Consider the following 16,137-nt stretch of genomic DNA (forward strand, 5'->3'; position numbering starts at 1 on the left):
GAGATAGGAGAATCGTTGGGACTTAATGGACAGATAGTCTAGAAAATCAGTGAGTTCTGGCTTCAATGAGAGATCTTATCTCAAAAAATAAGGTGGAGCATGATAGTGGAAGAATCCTGACACTGACCTCTGACCTTCACATACACACCCACAGGCAAGTGTGTGCACAGACGCACGCACGCACGCACGCACGCACGCACGCACACATACACATACATACAAATAATGAGGTACAGAGGCAGGCTCTACCCTTGGCCTGAGCCCTGCTTCCTTGGAACCACAGGCCATGTTTCTCCCTCCACTTTCCCAATTCTTCCAGTACCTGTGACTCAGACTTGCCTCCTCTGCTGGCTGCTTCTGGGGCCCTGGAGTTCTGGGGGGGCTACAATGTGTTTTTAAAACAGGGTCCCTAGCCACACAGCACTTCCAGCCCGAGGCTTCATGCAGTACACAAAATGTGCCCCCAAATTGTTCAGTTCAGTCCTCTTTGCTTCTCACAGCACAGAATCGCACCCGGAAACCTGAACACAAGGACCTGAGGGCTGCCCAGCTACGTCCGATGCATCACTTGGAGGATGACAGACAGTGAGGGCTGACAGGCGTCAGGCAGAGGTGGCTGCATCAGGTAAGAGACTACTACTGATTGTCAGTGAGCCTCACTCATCAGCCAGAGGACTGCGGGCTCCAGGACCGCAGGGGTCCCAGTGGAGGGGAGCTACGCAGGTCCAGTTCACAGGAGCAGCACCGGCCTGCTTCTGGAGAAAAGGAAGGTAGGGGAGAGGGGAAGAGGCTACATGCAGGTTGAGCAGAATAGATATCTGCACACACAGTCTCTGCACACAGGTTACACAAACTGACCTTTATTTGTTGTACTGAAGTCTGGTTTGTTTTTGATACAAAGTAACATTTTAGTACAGCATGTCCCACCTGTCAGATCCACACTTGCCTGTCCGCTGACAGCGGAACTGGGCCTATGTATGACCAGGGAAATAGTCCTTGTCCCGCAACTGTGCAAGTAAGACCTTGAGAGGCAGCGTCTCTCAGTTGTCTGAGCTAGAAAAGGTGTGCCTGGAAGGCACCGAACAGCCTTGAGGGCCGAGACTCTCTCTTTTTAAACAGCTGTGCAAGAAAATATATCCCTTTAAAAAAAACTGTCAATAATGGCTAAACTACAATCTAATCTAGAATTACAAAGAATAAAATGAAATCAAAGATTTCTTGCTACTAAAATGAAATGTTAGGAACAGTATTAAAATATAGGTCCTACCCCAATGACACACAGAACCCAGTACAGTACCTATTAATAGGACACACAGTTGAAGAAGGGACCGCATCAGCTCTTTAGCAGATGGATCTGGCATCAGAAGTGCGGGGGGTGGGGGTGGGGGTGGGGGTGGGGGTGGGGGCGGGGGGGTTAAAAGAAAGAAAGAAAAAGAAACCCAACAAAGAATGGAGACGTCCTCGTGGGGTCAGGCTGAGAATGTTGTTGCAACCAAGATGGAAAAACGCTCCGGTTTTCTTCCTACACTTTCAATAGATGAGTCTAACCATTATACCCACTACAAGCCCTTATTTCAAAGTCTGTGACATGAAGAGTCTCATGCCAGAAAGGGCTGGTACACCTGTGCCAGTGTAAGGGTTACCCTGCACCCTTGTGCTGACCAAGGCTGCCGGGCATCTCAGAGCCTACGGGAACCAATGGCATGGCCGTGCCCCCTGCTGAGGACCCAACCGAGGAACCACGAAGCCCTGATGGACTAGACATGATGCTTAGATACAAATGCAGCCAGAGAAGAGACAAGAGGCCAGGAAGGCAGGAGAAAGGCCAAGAGGTGAATCTGCAAGAATGCCAAAGCTGCCTTCCTGGTGTAGGAGGAAAGTGCTGCCATGGCCAGTGGGCCCACCAAGGCACTGGTTCTGGTACCAACAGTGGTCTGAGCACCTGCAGTTGTGATGTCTTCCAGGAGAGGGGCCACTGAGGAGCAGGAAGTCTGTCAAAGCTCTGGTCCCACTGACAGGAACCTCCTGTAGCAAAGCAGCTCCCCCTGAACGAGGTTCCAGGATTGTCCTGCCCAAGACAGGAACATCAAACCAACAGGGAGTGACAGAGGGGTGGGGATCAGGGGCTGGGCACCGACGACATGGAGCCATTCAAGTAAACATAGACAACCAAATACTTAGAAAAGGCTTGTAAACTTGTGATCAGCAAGGTAGGTCCTGGGCACAGCACCTCTGCTTGGCTGGCTGCGGGAGGATCAAGTCTTTTGTGTTTCTGTTTTTTTTTGTTTGTTTGTTTGTTCCAAAATGGATGTGTGAGTAGTGCCATCCACCAGCTGGGCCAAATCTTGGTGGCTCTCCGTCTACAAAGGAGGTGTTCCTAGAGTCCTGGTTCTGGGTCCTTCCCACCTTGTCCACAGACAGACAGACCTCTAGTGGCTGGAAGAGGGTCAGCCAGCTATCCCCACCATCTGGTCATGGAGGTGCATCTGGTACAGCTTTCGGCTAGGGTGGGCAAGCGGGGATCCACAGGACTTTACTTTGTTCTTCATTGACCATTGCCAGGATCTGAGTGCAAATGCCAGGGAGGGCTCCACCTTGGACAACCCCTGCAGAAAAGCCCACCAAACACGGCAGGTTAGGTCAGCTCTAAGTAAGCCATTCCCACCCACTAAGGGAAATGAACACTCTGTCTGCTTGTCTGTGGGCTCCTTGACTCTCCCCCACATGACCCTCCTCCTTCAGCAAGGAAAACGGGTAAAGGAGAAAACCGCCCCCTGGGGAAGTTGACTGTTCAAACTGCCTACCACAATGACTGCGGGGGGGGGGGGGGGGGGGGGGGGGGCGTGCGGCGCACACGGGACTGGCCTGACCTCTACTGGGGAGGGCAGCAGATGGAGAAGCAGCCTGGGAGCATGTTAGGATGGCCTCACAGGCAGCAGGGCTCTGTAGGGGACATGCAGGAGTTGGGGAAGGACTAGAGCCAGGTTGGCAAGCTAGTGCTACTCCAAGGCATAGTGGGCAGAGCCCACCACCAGAAGGCCGGGTACATTCAGAAAGTAACGAAGCTTATGGAATCTTATTTCTGTTTAACCTAATTAAAAAAAAATCAATATATATTTAAGTTTGTGCATTTTTTAAACATTTTTCTTTTTTTTTTCTATTTGTCTACTGGTTTGTGATAAACTGGAAGCGAAAATGGGGCCAGGCTGGGCCCTCTGGAAGTGCCCTACTAGGTCCGAACCCTTTCTATCATGTGCTAAAATGCCTCCACTAGCTCCTACAAATGGTTGACTTTACCCACCAGGGCAGGGAAGCTGGAAACCTGCATCCACAGGTGGTTCATTCGGCAACCAGAGGCCCAGCTTGGACACTGGCCTGGCCTGTGGGTATGTGGTCATGCCCAGCCCATCCAGGAGAGCTGGACTGCTGCCCTTCTTAGGACTGTCGCCTGAGGAAATCCTCTGCCCACTTACCTGTGAAGTACCTGCTGTACTCTTGATCGATCCTCTGCGCCGTCTCAAATTGCTCTTTGGAATGCCTCTGCGTCACCTTGTCCCTCAGGTAGACAGGGTCTCTCTGCTCCCTGTAGGGGCAGCCAGGGAACTAGGCTGAGTCTTAAACCTACTCCTGGGTCCCCTCTTCCTTCTTTGGTCCAGGGTGGCAGGGCCTCCAGGAAGACAGGGTTGGGCTAGGACAGGGGATCTAGGGTGTGTTCCCATAAATCAATAGCCTCTAGGCTATGTGGGGAACTGTGGGCTGACGGGGAATCTGGGCCCCTCAGTAGCCCAGTACACGGACAAAGCCAGCAGACACATTAGGCGTCTCCAAACTCAGGCACAAGGAGCTCAAGAGCAAAGAGGAGAAGGGGCCTCCGTGAGTGCAGCTGAGCTGGACTTAGCTCAGGCTACTCAGTTCCCGTGGCCTTCTGCACAACATGCTGAGAAGGGGATGGGACAGAGGGGGAGCTCTGGAAGTGTGGTTGTGCCCAAGTAGGAAGGAGGTGCTGAGCTCAGCTAATGGGGCCTCTGCATACCAGTCCAGGGTCAGAGGGGAGTGTTATTTTTCCAACACAGGACCCAACCCCAGGAGGAACTCAATGGGGCCAGACACCCACTTGATGTGCTTGGCGCTCTTGTAGCGGATGAAGATGACGATGGGGTAGATGTGCATGTGATGCAGCCTCTCAATGGCATGCGGGGCGATGTCCAGAAGACAGTGCCGGTTCTGAGGGATAAGAGTGTGGAGTAAGTTTGTAGGGCAGACAAGAGGACGTATCTTCTGCCCCCCAAGGGCCCACCCTTGCCTCACACGACTCTACCTTCCTCCACACTCAAAAACACCAGGCAGCAGAAGCAGCTTTCTAGAAGATCACTTAAGACAGACTTCATTGGCGGATATCCCCCCCTCCACCACCCACTGATGGCTGCTCCAGTGGGAGTGGGAACTGGCCAGCAAGCCACACTTCAACACAGGGACTACACTGGCTGGTTTTGTGTGTCAACTTGACACAAGCTAGAATCATTAGAGGAAGGAGCCTCAGTTAAGAAACCCATCCAGAGAACTGCACACAGGGTGCTTATGGTCTTCCTTAGGCTGACACCCTTCCTGGACACTGAGGGGCTCGTGGGGTGTGTTTCTGTCCTAGGAAGCCTCAGTTGAGCCTCCGTGAGATCCAGCTGTAAGGCATTTTGTCAATTAGTGATCAGTGGGGGAGGGCCCAGCCCATGGTGGGTGGTGCTATCCCTGGGCTGGTGGTCCTGGGTTCTATTAGAAGGTGGGCTGAGCAAGACAGTAAGCAGCACCCCTCCATGGCCTCTGCACCAGCTCCTGCCTCTGGGATCCTGCCCTGTTTGAGTTCCTGTCCTGACTTCCTTTGGTGATAAACAGCAAAATTCCTCCCCAATTTGCTTTTAGGTCATGGTGTTTCATCGCAGCAACAGAAACCCTAAGACTGGGACTTTCTTGGGACCTTACCCTACCCTGGCCTCACAAATCTGCTACACTGAACAAGACTGGGGACTCTGGGATTTGTGGGGGGTGGGCAATACAAGCTTTGCATGGCTATGACAGAAACACACCCCATGAGCCCCTCAGTGTCCAGGAAGGGGGTCAGCCTAGAAAGACCACAGGCACCCTGGGTGCAGCTCTCTCGATGTGTTTCCTAACTAAAGCTTTTCCCCATCCAAAAAGTAATGAGCATTTCAACCATGAGCAGCCCACACTGTCTGGTAGAAGAGGGAACTGCAGCCCAGAGAAATGGCTAGAGAAGCCCAGAGGCCAGAAGCTAGGACTGGCTACTTCCCTAGCACAACTTGCAGCTAACCCACTCCTTGGCAAATGGAGTCCAGGATGCCAAAGGCATCAAGAAACTCTCTTGGCCTTTATGGGGTCAGAGACCTGGTGGGTGGCTCTCTGTATCCATGTGTTCAGGGACCCATCCCAGAATGGTCTAGGAGAAGGCCTCTCCAGAGTTCAAGGCTCTCCTCAGTGCCCTTGAGAGCAGGGGCTCTGGGGTACCCAAAGTGCTGGTGACTCCTAGCTCCTTTCCATGGATCTGTGCACTAGTGGTAAAGGCAGAGACTCATAGCATCCAGGAGGATGAGACCAAGGGCAGGAGGCCTCAGACACCCAGGGCATGGTGAGCCGGCTGAGGTGTAAGAGCCAGGGCAGAGGGTCCCAGGTACAAGTGGAGCCCAGCCCCTGGGCCAAAGCCTTAGGTACCTTTTCTGTGATCTCCTTTATCGAAGCCACAGTGGTAACATCGAAATGGCCACTCCTCCGCTTGTAGTCCACAAACAGGCAGTCTTTGACACCCCTCTCAATGGCTTGCTGGGAGGCCTTCATCACCTCTGTATGGTAAGATGCAGAAGTCAAGGTGCTGGGCGCACAGAAGGGGCCCAATGCAGAGAGCAACACTGATCAGCAGCATGGAGACCTACGCTACTATATGCTCTCCTGGAGAGAACAGAGGGTAGCAGGTGGGTCTCTCTGCATCTGTAGGACCCATAGACTCTGTATCCCAATCACTCTGCATGGCCAGAAAGGTAGGTGAACAAGGACAGATACAACCTAGTAGGCACAGGGGCACCACTCCTTACCAAGCGGGCATCTGCAGAACTTGCCAGGTGCTTCATTTACCAGCATCTCTTTCACCACATCCAGAAAAGGCCCCAGGATGAGGACAGGCCGCAGAGAGGTACAGTCCACCTTCTGGACCCGCTGATAGGCCAGGCTCACCGAGTCTAAGAGATGAGAGGGGGCAGGGTCATGGGCCCAGCTTGGACTGAGGACTCATTAGATAGGCCCACCCTGGCCTTACTTACCTGGACAGGCCTGCTGTGGGATGTCTTTCTGTACACTGTGAATATATGCTGTTCCCATTGCTTAGTAAATAAAGCTGTTCTGGCCTATGGCAAGAAAGCTTACAGCCAGGTGGTGGGAAATCCAAGTAGAGATACAGAGCTAAGAAGGGCGGAGTGGGAGAGATGCCAGCTGCCACCCAAGGGGCAGCAAGATGCCAGCAGACTGGTAATACCTTGGCCACGTGGCAACTGATAGATTAATAGAAATGGGTTGTTATAAGAGCTAGCTATCAAAAAGCTTGAGCCATAGGCCATCCAGTTCATAATTAATATTAAGTCTCCAAGTGATTATTTTATAAGAGGCTGCGGGACTGCAGTGAGAAAGATTTGTCTGGACCTTGGGCCGGGCGGAACACAGGAAATCTTTTGACTACACAGGCCTATCTTCTAGGTTTCACAAAACCAGGCCAGTGAAGGTGACCTGGTTTATGTCAGGTGCCTAGCTTTATCAAGGACCACATTGCAGGCACACCAGGGCACGATCACTAATGAGTCGGGAGACTGCAAGAGTCCCTCTGCCACTGAGGATACTGGTGACAATGGATGTCCAATCACCTTACCCTTTGTTCTACCCCAGGTCTTCCTCAGTTATCCCACGCCCACTGCACCCACACCTCACATCTCTGCTCACTAGAGATGTGGCTCCAAGGTTTGGAAGCCACAGCCTCCTCCACAGGTATGGTTATCTGACCCACACCTGGACATGAAGGATAGAGGTGATGCCATTACATCTTTGGCCCCTGCCCATGGACCAGAAAAGATGGTGCTGGGAGCCAGTTCTGCCCAAACACATGGTGACAACCCTTAGGAACTGTCTGAGGCAGAAGACAGAAGGGACCTGGGTTTTCAACACAGGGCCACTTCCCTGGGCTGCCCACCAGCTCAGACCGTATGTGACACACAAGATGAGCTTTCTATGAGGCTTCAGCTGCTCTGTGGTTTAGTTCTAGTGATCAAGACACTTTCTTTGCTAACATGCCAGGTGAACTCCCCCACTAAGTAAGAGATTGTCAGGAAGGTAGCAGGCAACTGACTTCCTAGAGACTCCCTGATGGGTGTATGCTGGCTTCCCAGAAACACAAAAAGATACAAAAAAATCTCTGCACTTTGGAAGCTTATGCTAACTGGGGCCACAAGGGAGCAAGACTAGACACCCAGACAAATGCTGCATCAGGAGTCCAGGCATGAGAATGGAAGAGTTGGGGGGGGGGGTGCTGGGCTGAGCTAGCTCAAACTGGATGAGGGACAGGTCTAAGATGAGAGCACAGAAGAACAGGCTGGAAGAGGGCACAGATGACTGTGGTCATCTGTGGTAGGAAGGGGAGGGCTCTGTGGGGTCTGCACACTTCTGTCAAGGTGCTACAGAGGGAAGACGATGGCACAGCTACCTGGAGGCACAAACACCCATGCTCTGCAGAGACCAACTGCATGGGCAGAACAAAAAAAAAGTGAGTATAGTCTTGCCTCTCAGCATCATCATACCCCTGTGTGCTTGCATTTGAAGATGGATTATACAAGTTTCTATCCAGTCTGGTCTACATTCACGACCTTAAAATGAATGCCCATGCACTTTCTCTTTTAAACAATTAGAGACACAGCTGTAGCCAATATCTTTGACCCCTCCACACTAGCCTCCTCAGATGCAGCCATTACTCTGAGTTGGAAGTGTATCTTTTCCACATGACTCTTATTACTAAAAGCTGATTTTTTAATAGGCTGAGTGTGTGTGTGTGTGGGGGGGGGGGGTGTTACATTCAACAAAAATGACGTGACACCACGAATGGCTTGTAGCTCTATCTCCCCTTCAGATTGTTTCTGGAATGCATCACAGGAATTCGTGCTCCTCCTCTGAGGACTCTGCAATACTCCATGCACAGCTCAAATGTAAACCTGGGCAGAGAGCTGCTGCCAAGACACTGGGGTCTCAGGCAGAGTGTGCAGGAAATATCCAATAGCAAATGAGACAAAAAATGGAGTTTAGGGCAGTCACAGCAACCACAACCTAAAGAGCCAAAAATACAGTGGGAAGGGAGGAGGCAAGAACTAAATCTGGGAGGCTGGAGAAATGGCTCAGTGGGTGAGAGCACTTGCTGTGCAAGCATGAGCGCCTGAGCTCAAATCCCCAGCACCCATGTGAAAGGTCAGGCATGGCCACCCAGCTCTATCCCCAGCAATGTAGGGACAGAGATATGAGGGGTTGCTGGCTGCCAGCCTAGCTCCTGGTTCAGTGAGAGACCCGGTCTCAAAGGAATAAAGCAAAGAGTCTTTCTCTGGCCTCTTTGCATGCTTAACCATAAACACACATGTGTATATAATTCATATATATGTATATATATATAATTATCTCCCTACTCACAAGCAAATAAATACAAAGAAAATCAAAATAACTAAGTCTGAAATGGAGGCTTCCCGTGAAACCCTTGCCAAATTCCAAAGCTCTAAGGAACAAAAAGCTAAATGTGTAAGAGAAACACAAAACCACAGAGCAAAGGGTTCCATTGACTCTTGTGTAGAAAAGAGAAAGACTGCCCCAGGGAGGAGACCTCAGGGAGCTGGGACCTAGGGGCCAGCTCTGCCGGTCAGGGTGAACTCCACACAGCACAGAAGCTGCAGCCCAACCCGAGGTCAGTTCAGCCTCCCCTTGGACCCAGGGCCACCAGTGCTGGCTTCCGAGGTACTGGAACTTCACTCTTAGCCTTAACATTTCCCCTTCTTGACACTTCAACCGACAGTCCCCGGGCATGTTTACGGAGCAGCCTGAGTAGAGCAAAGAGGACTCGGAGATGAGCAGTCGGGGCAGCTGCTGGATAGTCCTCACAGATGCCAAGACTTGAAAAACAGACAAGAAGATCTGGGGAAGAGAATGAAAGCCTATTGCAAATCATCAAATGGAAACTCTGGCACGACACAAGACAATTTCTGAAATTAAGACATTGGACACCAAAGATGAGCTGGACAGTGAGCAGGGCAAAGGTCAGTGGGAAGCATCGTGGATGGCTGAAGCATGGAGAGAAAAGGGTGGAAGAGAATGGGAGAAAGCATGCAGGAAACATGAGACCAGCAAGACCTCAAGACCCAGGGGGAGAGAGGCGAGAAGACCATAGACGCAGCTTGAAGGAAATGATGGCCTAGAATGTTTTCAAACATCAAGCTATAGATTTAAGAACAAGAAGGTAAACCTATCTGGGCAGGATAGCAAGGCCTGATGCTAGGAACAGACGATGCCAAAACCCCCTGGGCCTAGGGGATGTTACCTCCAGCATAACAACATTAGAGGCAACCCTCCCAGAAACGTCATGTGCTAGGTCAAAATGCACCCCCCTAAGGGCTGGGTCACTTCTTGTCTTATTTAGGGTTCTGTGGTAGTTTAAAGGAAAATGGCCCCCAAAGGGAGTGGCACTATTAGAAGGTGTGGCCATGTTGGAGTATGTGTGGCCTTGTTGGAGGAAGTGTGTCACTATGGGGGTGGGCTTTGAGCTCTCCTATGCTCAAGCTACACCCAGTGAGATGGACCACTCCTGTTGCCTACAGGTCAAGATGTAGCACTCTCAGTTCCAGCACCATGTCTGCCTGAATGCTGCCTTGCTTTCCACCATGATGATAATGGACTAAACCTCTGAAAATACAAGCAAGCCACCCCAATTAAATGTTTCTTTATAAGAGTTGCCATGGTCATGGTGTCTCTTCACAGCAAGAGAAACCCTAAGACAGGTTCTACTGCTGCAATGAAACACCATGACCAAAAAGCAAGTGGGGAAGAAAAGGGTTTATTCAGCTTACACTTCCACAGCTCTGTTCATCGCTAAAGAAAGTCGGGACAGAAACTCAAACAGGGCAGGATCCTGGAGGCAGGAGCTGATGCAGAGGCCATGGAGGGTGCTGCTTACTGACTTGCTCCTCATGGCTTGCTCACCCAGTTTCTTATAGAACCCAGGATCACCAGTTGAGAGATGGATGGCCCCACCCACCATGGGCTGGGCCCTCCCCCATTGATCACTAGTTGAGAAAATGCCCTACAGCCGCATCTCATGGACACATTTCCTCAGGCTCCTTCCTCTCTGATGACTCTAGCTTGTCAAACTGATACAAAACCAGCCAGGACACTTCTTGATCCCAACCATCTGTGACTCTTATCTTTTTTAGTGAGAAAGTTCTCCTGGGTTGCTTGGGAGAGCCTAAATGCCATCACAGGTATTCCTGTCAGAAAAGGGACTTTTGAGGCAGACATACATGACAGAGAGGGGATGTGAAGAAGAACTAGAAAGAGGTTTTAAGATAATAGTGATGTGTCTATAAGCAAAAGAATGTTGGCAGCCACTGCTCACAACCAACAAAGGCTAGGAGATTCATCCTAGCTTGCAGGGCAGTGGAGACTGCTGGCACCCTGACGTTGATTTGGTGGCACTGGCCTTAAACAACTGGCTTTCAGAATGAATACACATTGTTTTAAGCTACTGTTGACAGTGATTTGTTACAGCAGCCATAAATACAACCCACCCCCTGTGCATTGTGTGTGTGTGTGTGCGAGCATGGGTAGGCTAGAAGCTGGCATTGGGTGTCTTTCTTGATAGCTCTCCTATGGCATTTATATAAGAGCTGGGGATCTGAACTCTGGTCCTCAGCACTTGCCTCGTAAAGCATTTGCTTTGCTCATGAAACAATCTCCCCAGCTCCTTGAATAAGTGTTTTTTTTTTCTAATGTGCATGATGTGTGTGTGGGGGTGTGTGCATGCTATATGTGGAGGCAAGCGGAAACATTCATAGAGTTAGGCCTTTCCTTCACTGTTACATGAGTTCAGGGAATCAAACTCAAGTCGCCAGGCTTACTTGGCAAGCTCCTTTACCCTCTGAGACATCTCTGTTAGCTCTGAGAATGATATCTTAAAAGCACTGAAATAAAATGCAGTCAAGCCCCTGGATCCACAGTTTTGAGTTCATGGATTCAATCAATTGGGGATAGAAAATATTCAAACAGGTATCACAAGTAATCTAGAGAGAATTTAAGTATGTGGGGAATGCACTTAGGCTGTACAAAACACCACAACAGTGATTTACTAAGTTATAGAACACCTACAGGTCTGGGTATCTAGAGGACACTCGGTACTAACTGCCTGCCATACCACGGTGTGACTGTGAACACCAACCTAAGAGTCTATACACAAGGGGAATTCTGGGAAAATGGTAAAATGGACTTCGTCAGACAAAAAAGAAAATGCATCACCAAGCACAGAGCACACATCCTAGGAACTGCTGAAGGAGAGCAGAAAGATGACAAGATCAGACAGACAGGACCGGGGAGGAGTGAAGAGCAGCAAGAGAGGTGAAGAGAGACAGTGTGAAATCCACCAGAGCACCCTGGGGTGAGAACAGGAAGGCTAGGGAAGCGAGGGTAGCAGTCAGTGGAGGCAGAGTGGGCCTGTGCTTCAGACGTCTCGGGAAACTGGGAAGTTTCATCCAACGGACGGCCGGGGCTAGCAGGCAGTCAGGGGCATCTGGTGAGGGCCACTGAACTCTCCAAAGGACTACAAACTGAAAACTGAAGGGGTGACAGCAATACTTGAGTATTCCCAAAATGGAGAGAAAGGAGAGCCGAGGGAACATAAAAGAGGCGGAACCCACAAACTCAAAGAAAAGACAGCATCTGCTACCGTGACGTTTTAAACGTTCTGATTACACAGAACATAGTGAAAACTATCTGCTATCATCTCCACATTGATACTCAGGTCCTACCCTGATACAATGTGTTAAAACACTGGCTGCCACAATACTGAAATAAAAGCTGCTCTAACCCTACCCTACTCCAGGGATCGTAAAGAAAACTACAAGGAAGTTCGAAGTATGAACTTAGATAGCCAGAAAAAGGTCAAGTGTGTGGGGCCTAAGCAAGAGAGAAGGAGTAGAAATCAAAACATCATATACTACAGATTTTCCAAAGGAGACAGTACTGGAAATCAGGACATTTTTCTTTCTTTCTTTTTTTTTTTTTCTTGGTTTTTCGAGACAGGGTTTCTCTGTGTAGTTTTGGTGCCTTTCCTGGATCTCGCTCTGTAGACCAGGCTGGCCTCGAACTCACAGAGATCTGCCTGCCTCTGCCTCCTGAGTGCTGGGATTAAAGGCGTGCGCCACCACCGCCTGGCTGAAATCAGGACATTTTTCAATGGCAGAAGGATCACTGCAGGAAAACAATAATCCAGAAGGCATATGTTTCTAATAACAGTTTCAAAATGAGTGGGGAGGCCGCAGAGATAACTCAACCACTAAGAGCACTGGCTATTCTTCCAGAGGAGTGGGTTTGGTTCCCAGCACCCACATGGGGGCTCACAACTATCTGTAACTCCAGTCCCAGGGGATCTGACACCCTCTTCTGGTCTCTGTAGGCACACACATGGTGCACATTCGTACATGCAGGTAAAGCACTCATACATATTAAAAATAAATATTTAAATTTTTCAAGAAAACAAGCAGTGCAGAAATCCCAAGGAATTGACACAGACACACCCACCAGCCCCTCACTGAACACACGAGAGACAGCGCCTGGGGAAGGAGGAAGGGGCCGTCTGAGAGCATGGCAAAAAGAGGGCAGGCAGAGGGCAAGACACACAGGAGAAGCCTCACCATAACTCGACAGCAACTGAACTATTAATAGTTAAGTTGTAGGATAGTAAGCATTTCAGGCTTTCGAGGTAAAAAGGCAAAACTGGGCCAACACTGTCACCAAAAGACCTATATGTTTACATATACATTTACATGCATGAAATCCCACACTAAAGCTGTGTGTTATACAGAAACTGAGAGCGGACCAGAGCTTCCCACAGGCTGTGGTCTATCCAGCCTGCCTCATGGTGACGGAATATTTCACTGCGCTTTAATTTTTTTTTTTTTCTTGAGACAGGGTCTCATTGTGTAGCCCTGGCTGGCCTGGTTATTATTATTTTTTATTTTATTTTATTTTATTTTATTTTTGTTTTGTTTTGTTTTTCAAGACAGGGTTTCTTTCTGTAGCTTTGCGCCTTTCCTGGGACTCACTTGGTAGCCCAGGCTGGCCGAGAACTCACAGAGATCCGCCTGGCTCTGCCTCCCGAGTGCTGGGATTAAAGGTGTGCGCCACCACCGCCCAGCTCTGGTTATTTTTTTTTATGTAGACCAGGGTATCTCATAGAGCTCTGCCTGCCTCTGCCTCCCAAGTGCTGAGATTATGGGTATATACTACCACGCCTGGCAAGATCTTCATTTTCAAGATGAGAAGGAGGGAAAGAAGGAGAGAAGAAAGGGGGAACCGTCAGTCCCACAGTCTACTGCCCGGTCACCCACACCGTCTGCCCAGGACAGTGAATACATACACAGCCCCAGGAGCCACTTGATGACAAGGACCTCTTCCCACTCAGGATCAACGGCCTCCTTCTACAAGGGCCGTCTTCCGGGAGGCCATCTGACAGTCCTCGTCCTCAACTCAAGCCTGACTCAGCATTCTGTTGGCAAGGCTCTTGTCAACATTACCAATGAACGTGTGAAGGAAGCAAGAAAGGCTGAACAGGGACCAACACAAGCCAGGCGCACTGCATGAAGCAGAAACAACGTCCACTGACCCAGGGCCTCTCACTGAACTTGGAACTTCACATGTCAGCTAGGATGGCTGGCCATCAGCCACCTCCATCTTTCTTCATTCTCAGTACTAGGGTTACAGACACACCACATCGGGCTTTTTCTATGTGGATCTGAACTCAGGTCCTCAAACTTGCACAGCCAGCAGCTCACACACTGAGCCACCTCCCCGGGCCCCCCAAAGCCCCGACATTCTCCTTCCTGAAACAGGGCGGAAGGGACAAAGAAACATGGTGGCCAAGAGGAGACCTTGAGGGTTAAAGGCACATACTGAAGTGAAAGACTCTCAGAACCATCCTGCCTGCCTGAAGGTCCACTTCCAGACAAGTACACAAAAAGCAAGGAACCTCTGGGAATCCCCCATGGTGAAGCTCCCCACCCCCACGCCTGGAGCCCTGCTGGAAGAAGCCCAGCACTTGCCTTCAAAGAGCGGAATGGAGTCACTGGAAAAGGTGTCCAGGGTGAGCAGGTCCTTGCCATCTTTGGACCCATTGCGTTTGTGTTTATGTTTCCTTCGGAAGAAGGACCGACGTGCAGCTGCCGACAGCGTCTTTGCTGTGTTGTCGTCTTTGACCTCGGACATGCTGAGCCTCCTTGAGAACTCCTGGTCCATCCTGCAGTCACAGAGAATGACCATGCTGGGAGCGCCCTGGGAAGGGAGGAAGCTAGGTTCCCCCAGCTCCCCCCAGGCCTCCTAGTGACTGGCCTTTCCCATGCTCCAGGACTCTCAGGCATCACCACGGTAACAAGAAGTTTAGGGTCCAGCTTCAGAGCAAGTAACTTCCCACCGTGACACCGAGCTCAAGGCAGCTGGTGCCCAGTAACACTGTCAGCTGTGCTTCCTGCCATGGAAGATGTGGACACTAACAGTTCGGATGACCGTGAACCATGTGATTGTATTTGCATCAAATGTCTAAAGAGAAACCTACAGACCGTAAGTGTAGATGAGTGGCTTGGGGCTGGAGGAGTAAGCGATAAGAGTGTGCTGGGATTGGGTTATGGGTTTTCCCATGACTCTCAAGGGTCCACATACTGCTGGAGACTGAATCCCCAGGGTAGGTACACTGAGCTGGAGGTGTCTTTAAGAGACTGAATTAGATCTCTACCCTAACAATTGGAGATTGGTTAGGTATCTATCCTCAGAAGGGATCAATGAGGTCCTCTCAGGACCCCAGTTACTTCCTCCAATGGTTGGTTATTAAAGAAAGAACAAACCTGGCCTGAGTCCTCCTTGACTCTTGTGGTGGTCTGAATGAGAATGGTCCCCACAGGCTCATAGATCTGAATGCTTGGTCATCAGGGACTGGCACTACTTGAGAGGGATTAGAAGGCATGGCCTTATCGGAGGAAGTGTATCACTAGGGGTAGGATTTGGGGCTTCAAAAGCCAAAGCCAGTCCCAGAGTCTTTCTCTTACTAATGCCTGCCGATTCAGATGTTGAACTCTTAGTTACTTCTCCAGCACCATGTCTGCCTATGTGCCACATGCTCCCTGCCATGATGACAGACTAAACCTTTGAAACTGTAAGCAAGCCCCCAGTTAAAAATGTTTTTCTTTGTAAGAGTTGCTGTGGTCATGGTGTCTCTTCACAGCAATAGAACACTAAGACACTTCCTAGCTTGCCACAGGATCTCTTCCTTCTGCCTCCTGACCATATTGTGAAGTGGCCAATGAGGTCTTCACCAGATGCTGAACAGATTGAGGTCACCTGACTCCACACTTCAGCCTCCAGAACTGAGAGATTCAAAAAACAAAAAACAAAACAAAACAAAAACTCTTTTTCTTGTGAATTTTTCAGCCTCAAGTATTTTGTTACAGCAAAAGAAAACAGACATAGGGTAATAGCTAAGGTTTCTTTCTGAGGTGATGAACATGCTTTAAAATTAACTCTGAAGGAGCTGGGAATGTGGTCCAGTTGGTAAAGTGCTTGCTTAGCATGCTCAAGGCCCTGTGTTCAATCCCTAGCACCCATAAACTGGGTGTGGTGGCACATGCTTATTATTTGAGCATGCAAGAGATGGAGGCAGGAGAATCAGTTCAAGGCCATCTTGGCTAGACAGCAAATTTGAGGTCAGCCTGGGCTACATGAGAGCCTATCTCAATAAATCAGTAAATAAAATAATGGTGGAAATGGTTGCACATATCTGTGAATGTACTTACCCCCGAATCATTG

At 49.9% G+C, this 16,137-nt stretch overlaps 1 protein-coding gene across 1 annotated transcript in view; it reads right to left on the reverse strand.

The window, feature by feature from the left end:
• Positions 1 to 1,397: 1,397 nt before the first annotated feature.
• The window catches only part of Dlg5 (discs large MAGUK scaffold protein 5), a 110,839-nt gene continuing 96,099 nt past the window's right edge, over positions 1,398 to 16,137 (reverse strand). Inside the window, exons 27-32 of the mRNA XM_059273865.1 lie at positions 14,385 to 14,578; positions 6,099 to 6,242; positions 5,722 to 5,849; positions 4,115 to 4,224; positions 3,474 to 3,583; positions 1,398 to 2,606 (exon numbers count right to left, since the gene is read on the reverse strand). Coding sequence (XP_059129848.1) covers positions 2,503 to 2,606; positions 3,474 to 3,583; positions 4,115 to 4,224; positions 5,722 to 5,849; positions 6,099 to 6,242; positions 14,385 to 14,578 — 790 coding nt within the window. The 3' untranslated portion in view covers positions 1,398 to 2,502. The remainder of the gene's footprint in view (positions 2,607 to 3,473; positions 3,584 to 4,114; positions 4,225 to 5,721; positions 5,850 to 6,098; positions 6,243 to 14,384; positions 14,579 to 16,137) is intronic.

The sequence above is a fragment of the Peromyscus eremicus genome, chromosome 9, assembly GCF_949786415.1.
Source record: "Peromyscus eremicus chromosome 9, PerEre_H2_v1, whole genome shotgun sequence".
Taxonomy (NCBI): Eukaryota; Metazoa; Chordata; class Mammalia; order Rodentia; family Cricetidae; genus Peromyscus; species Peromyscus eremicus.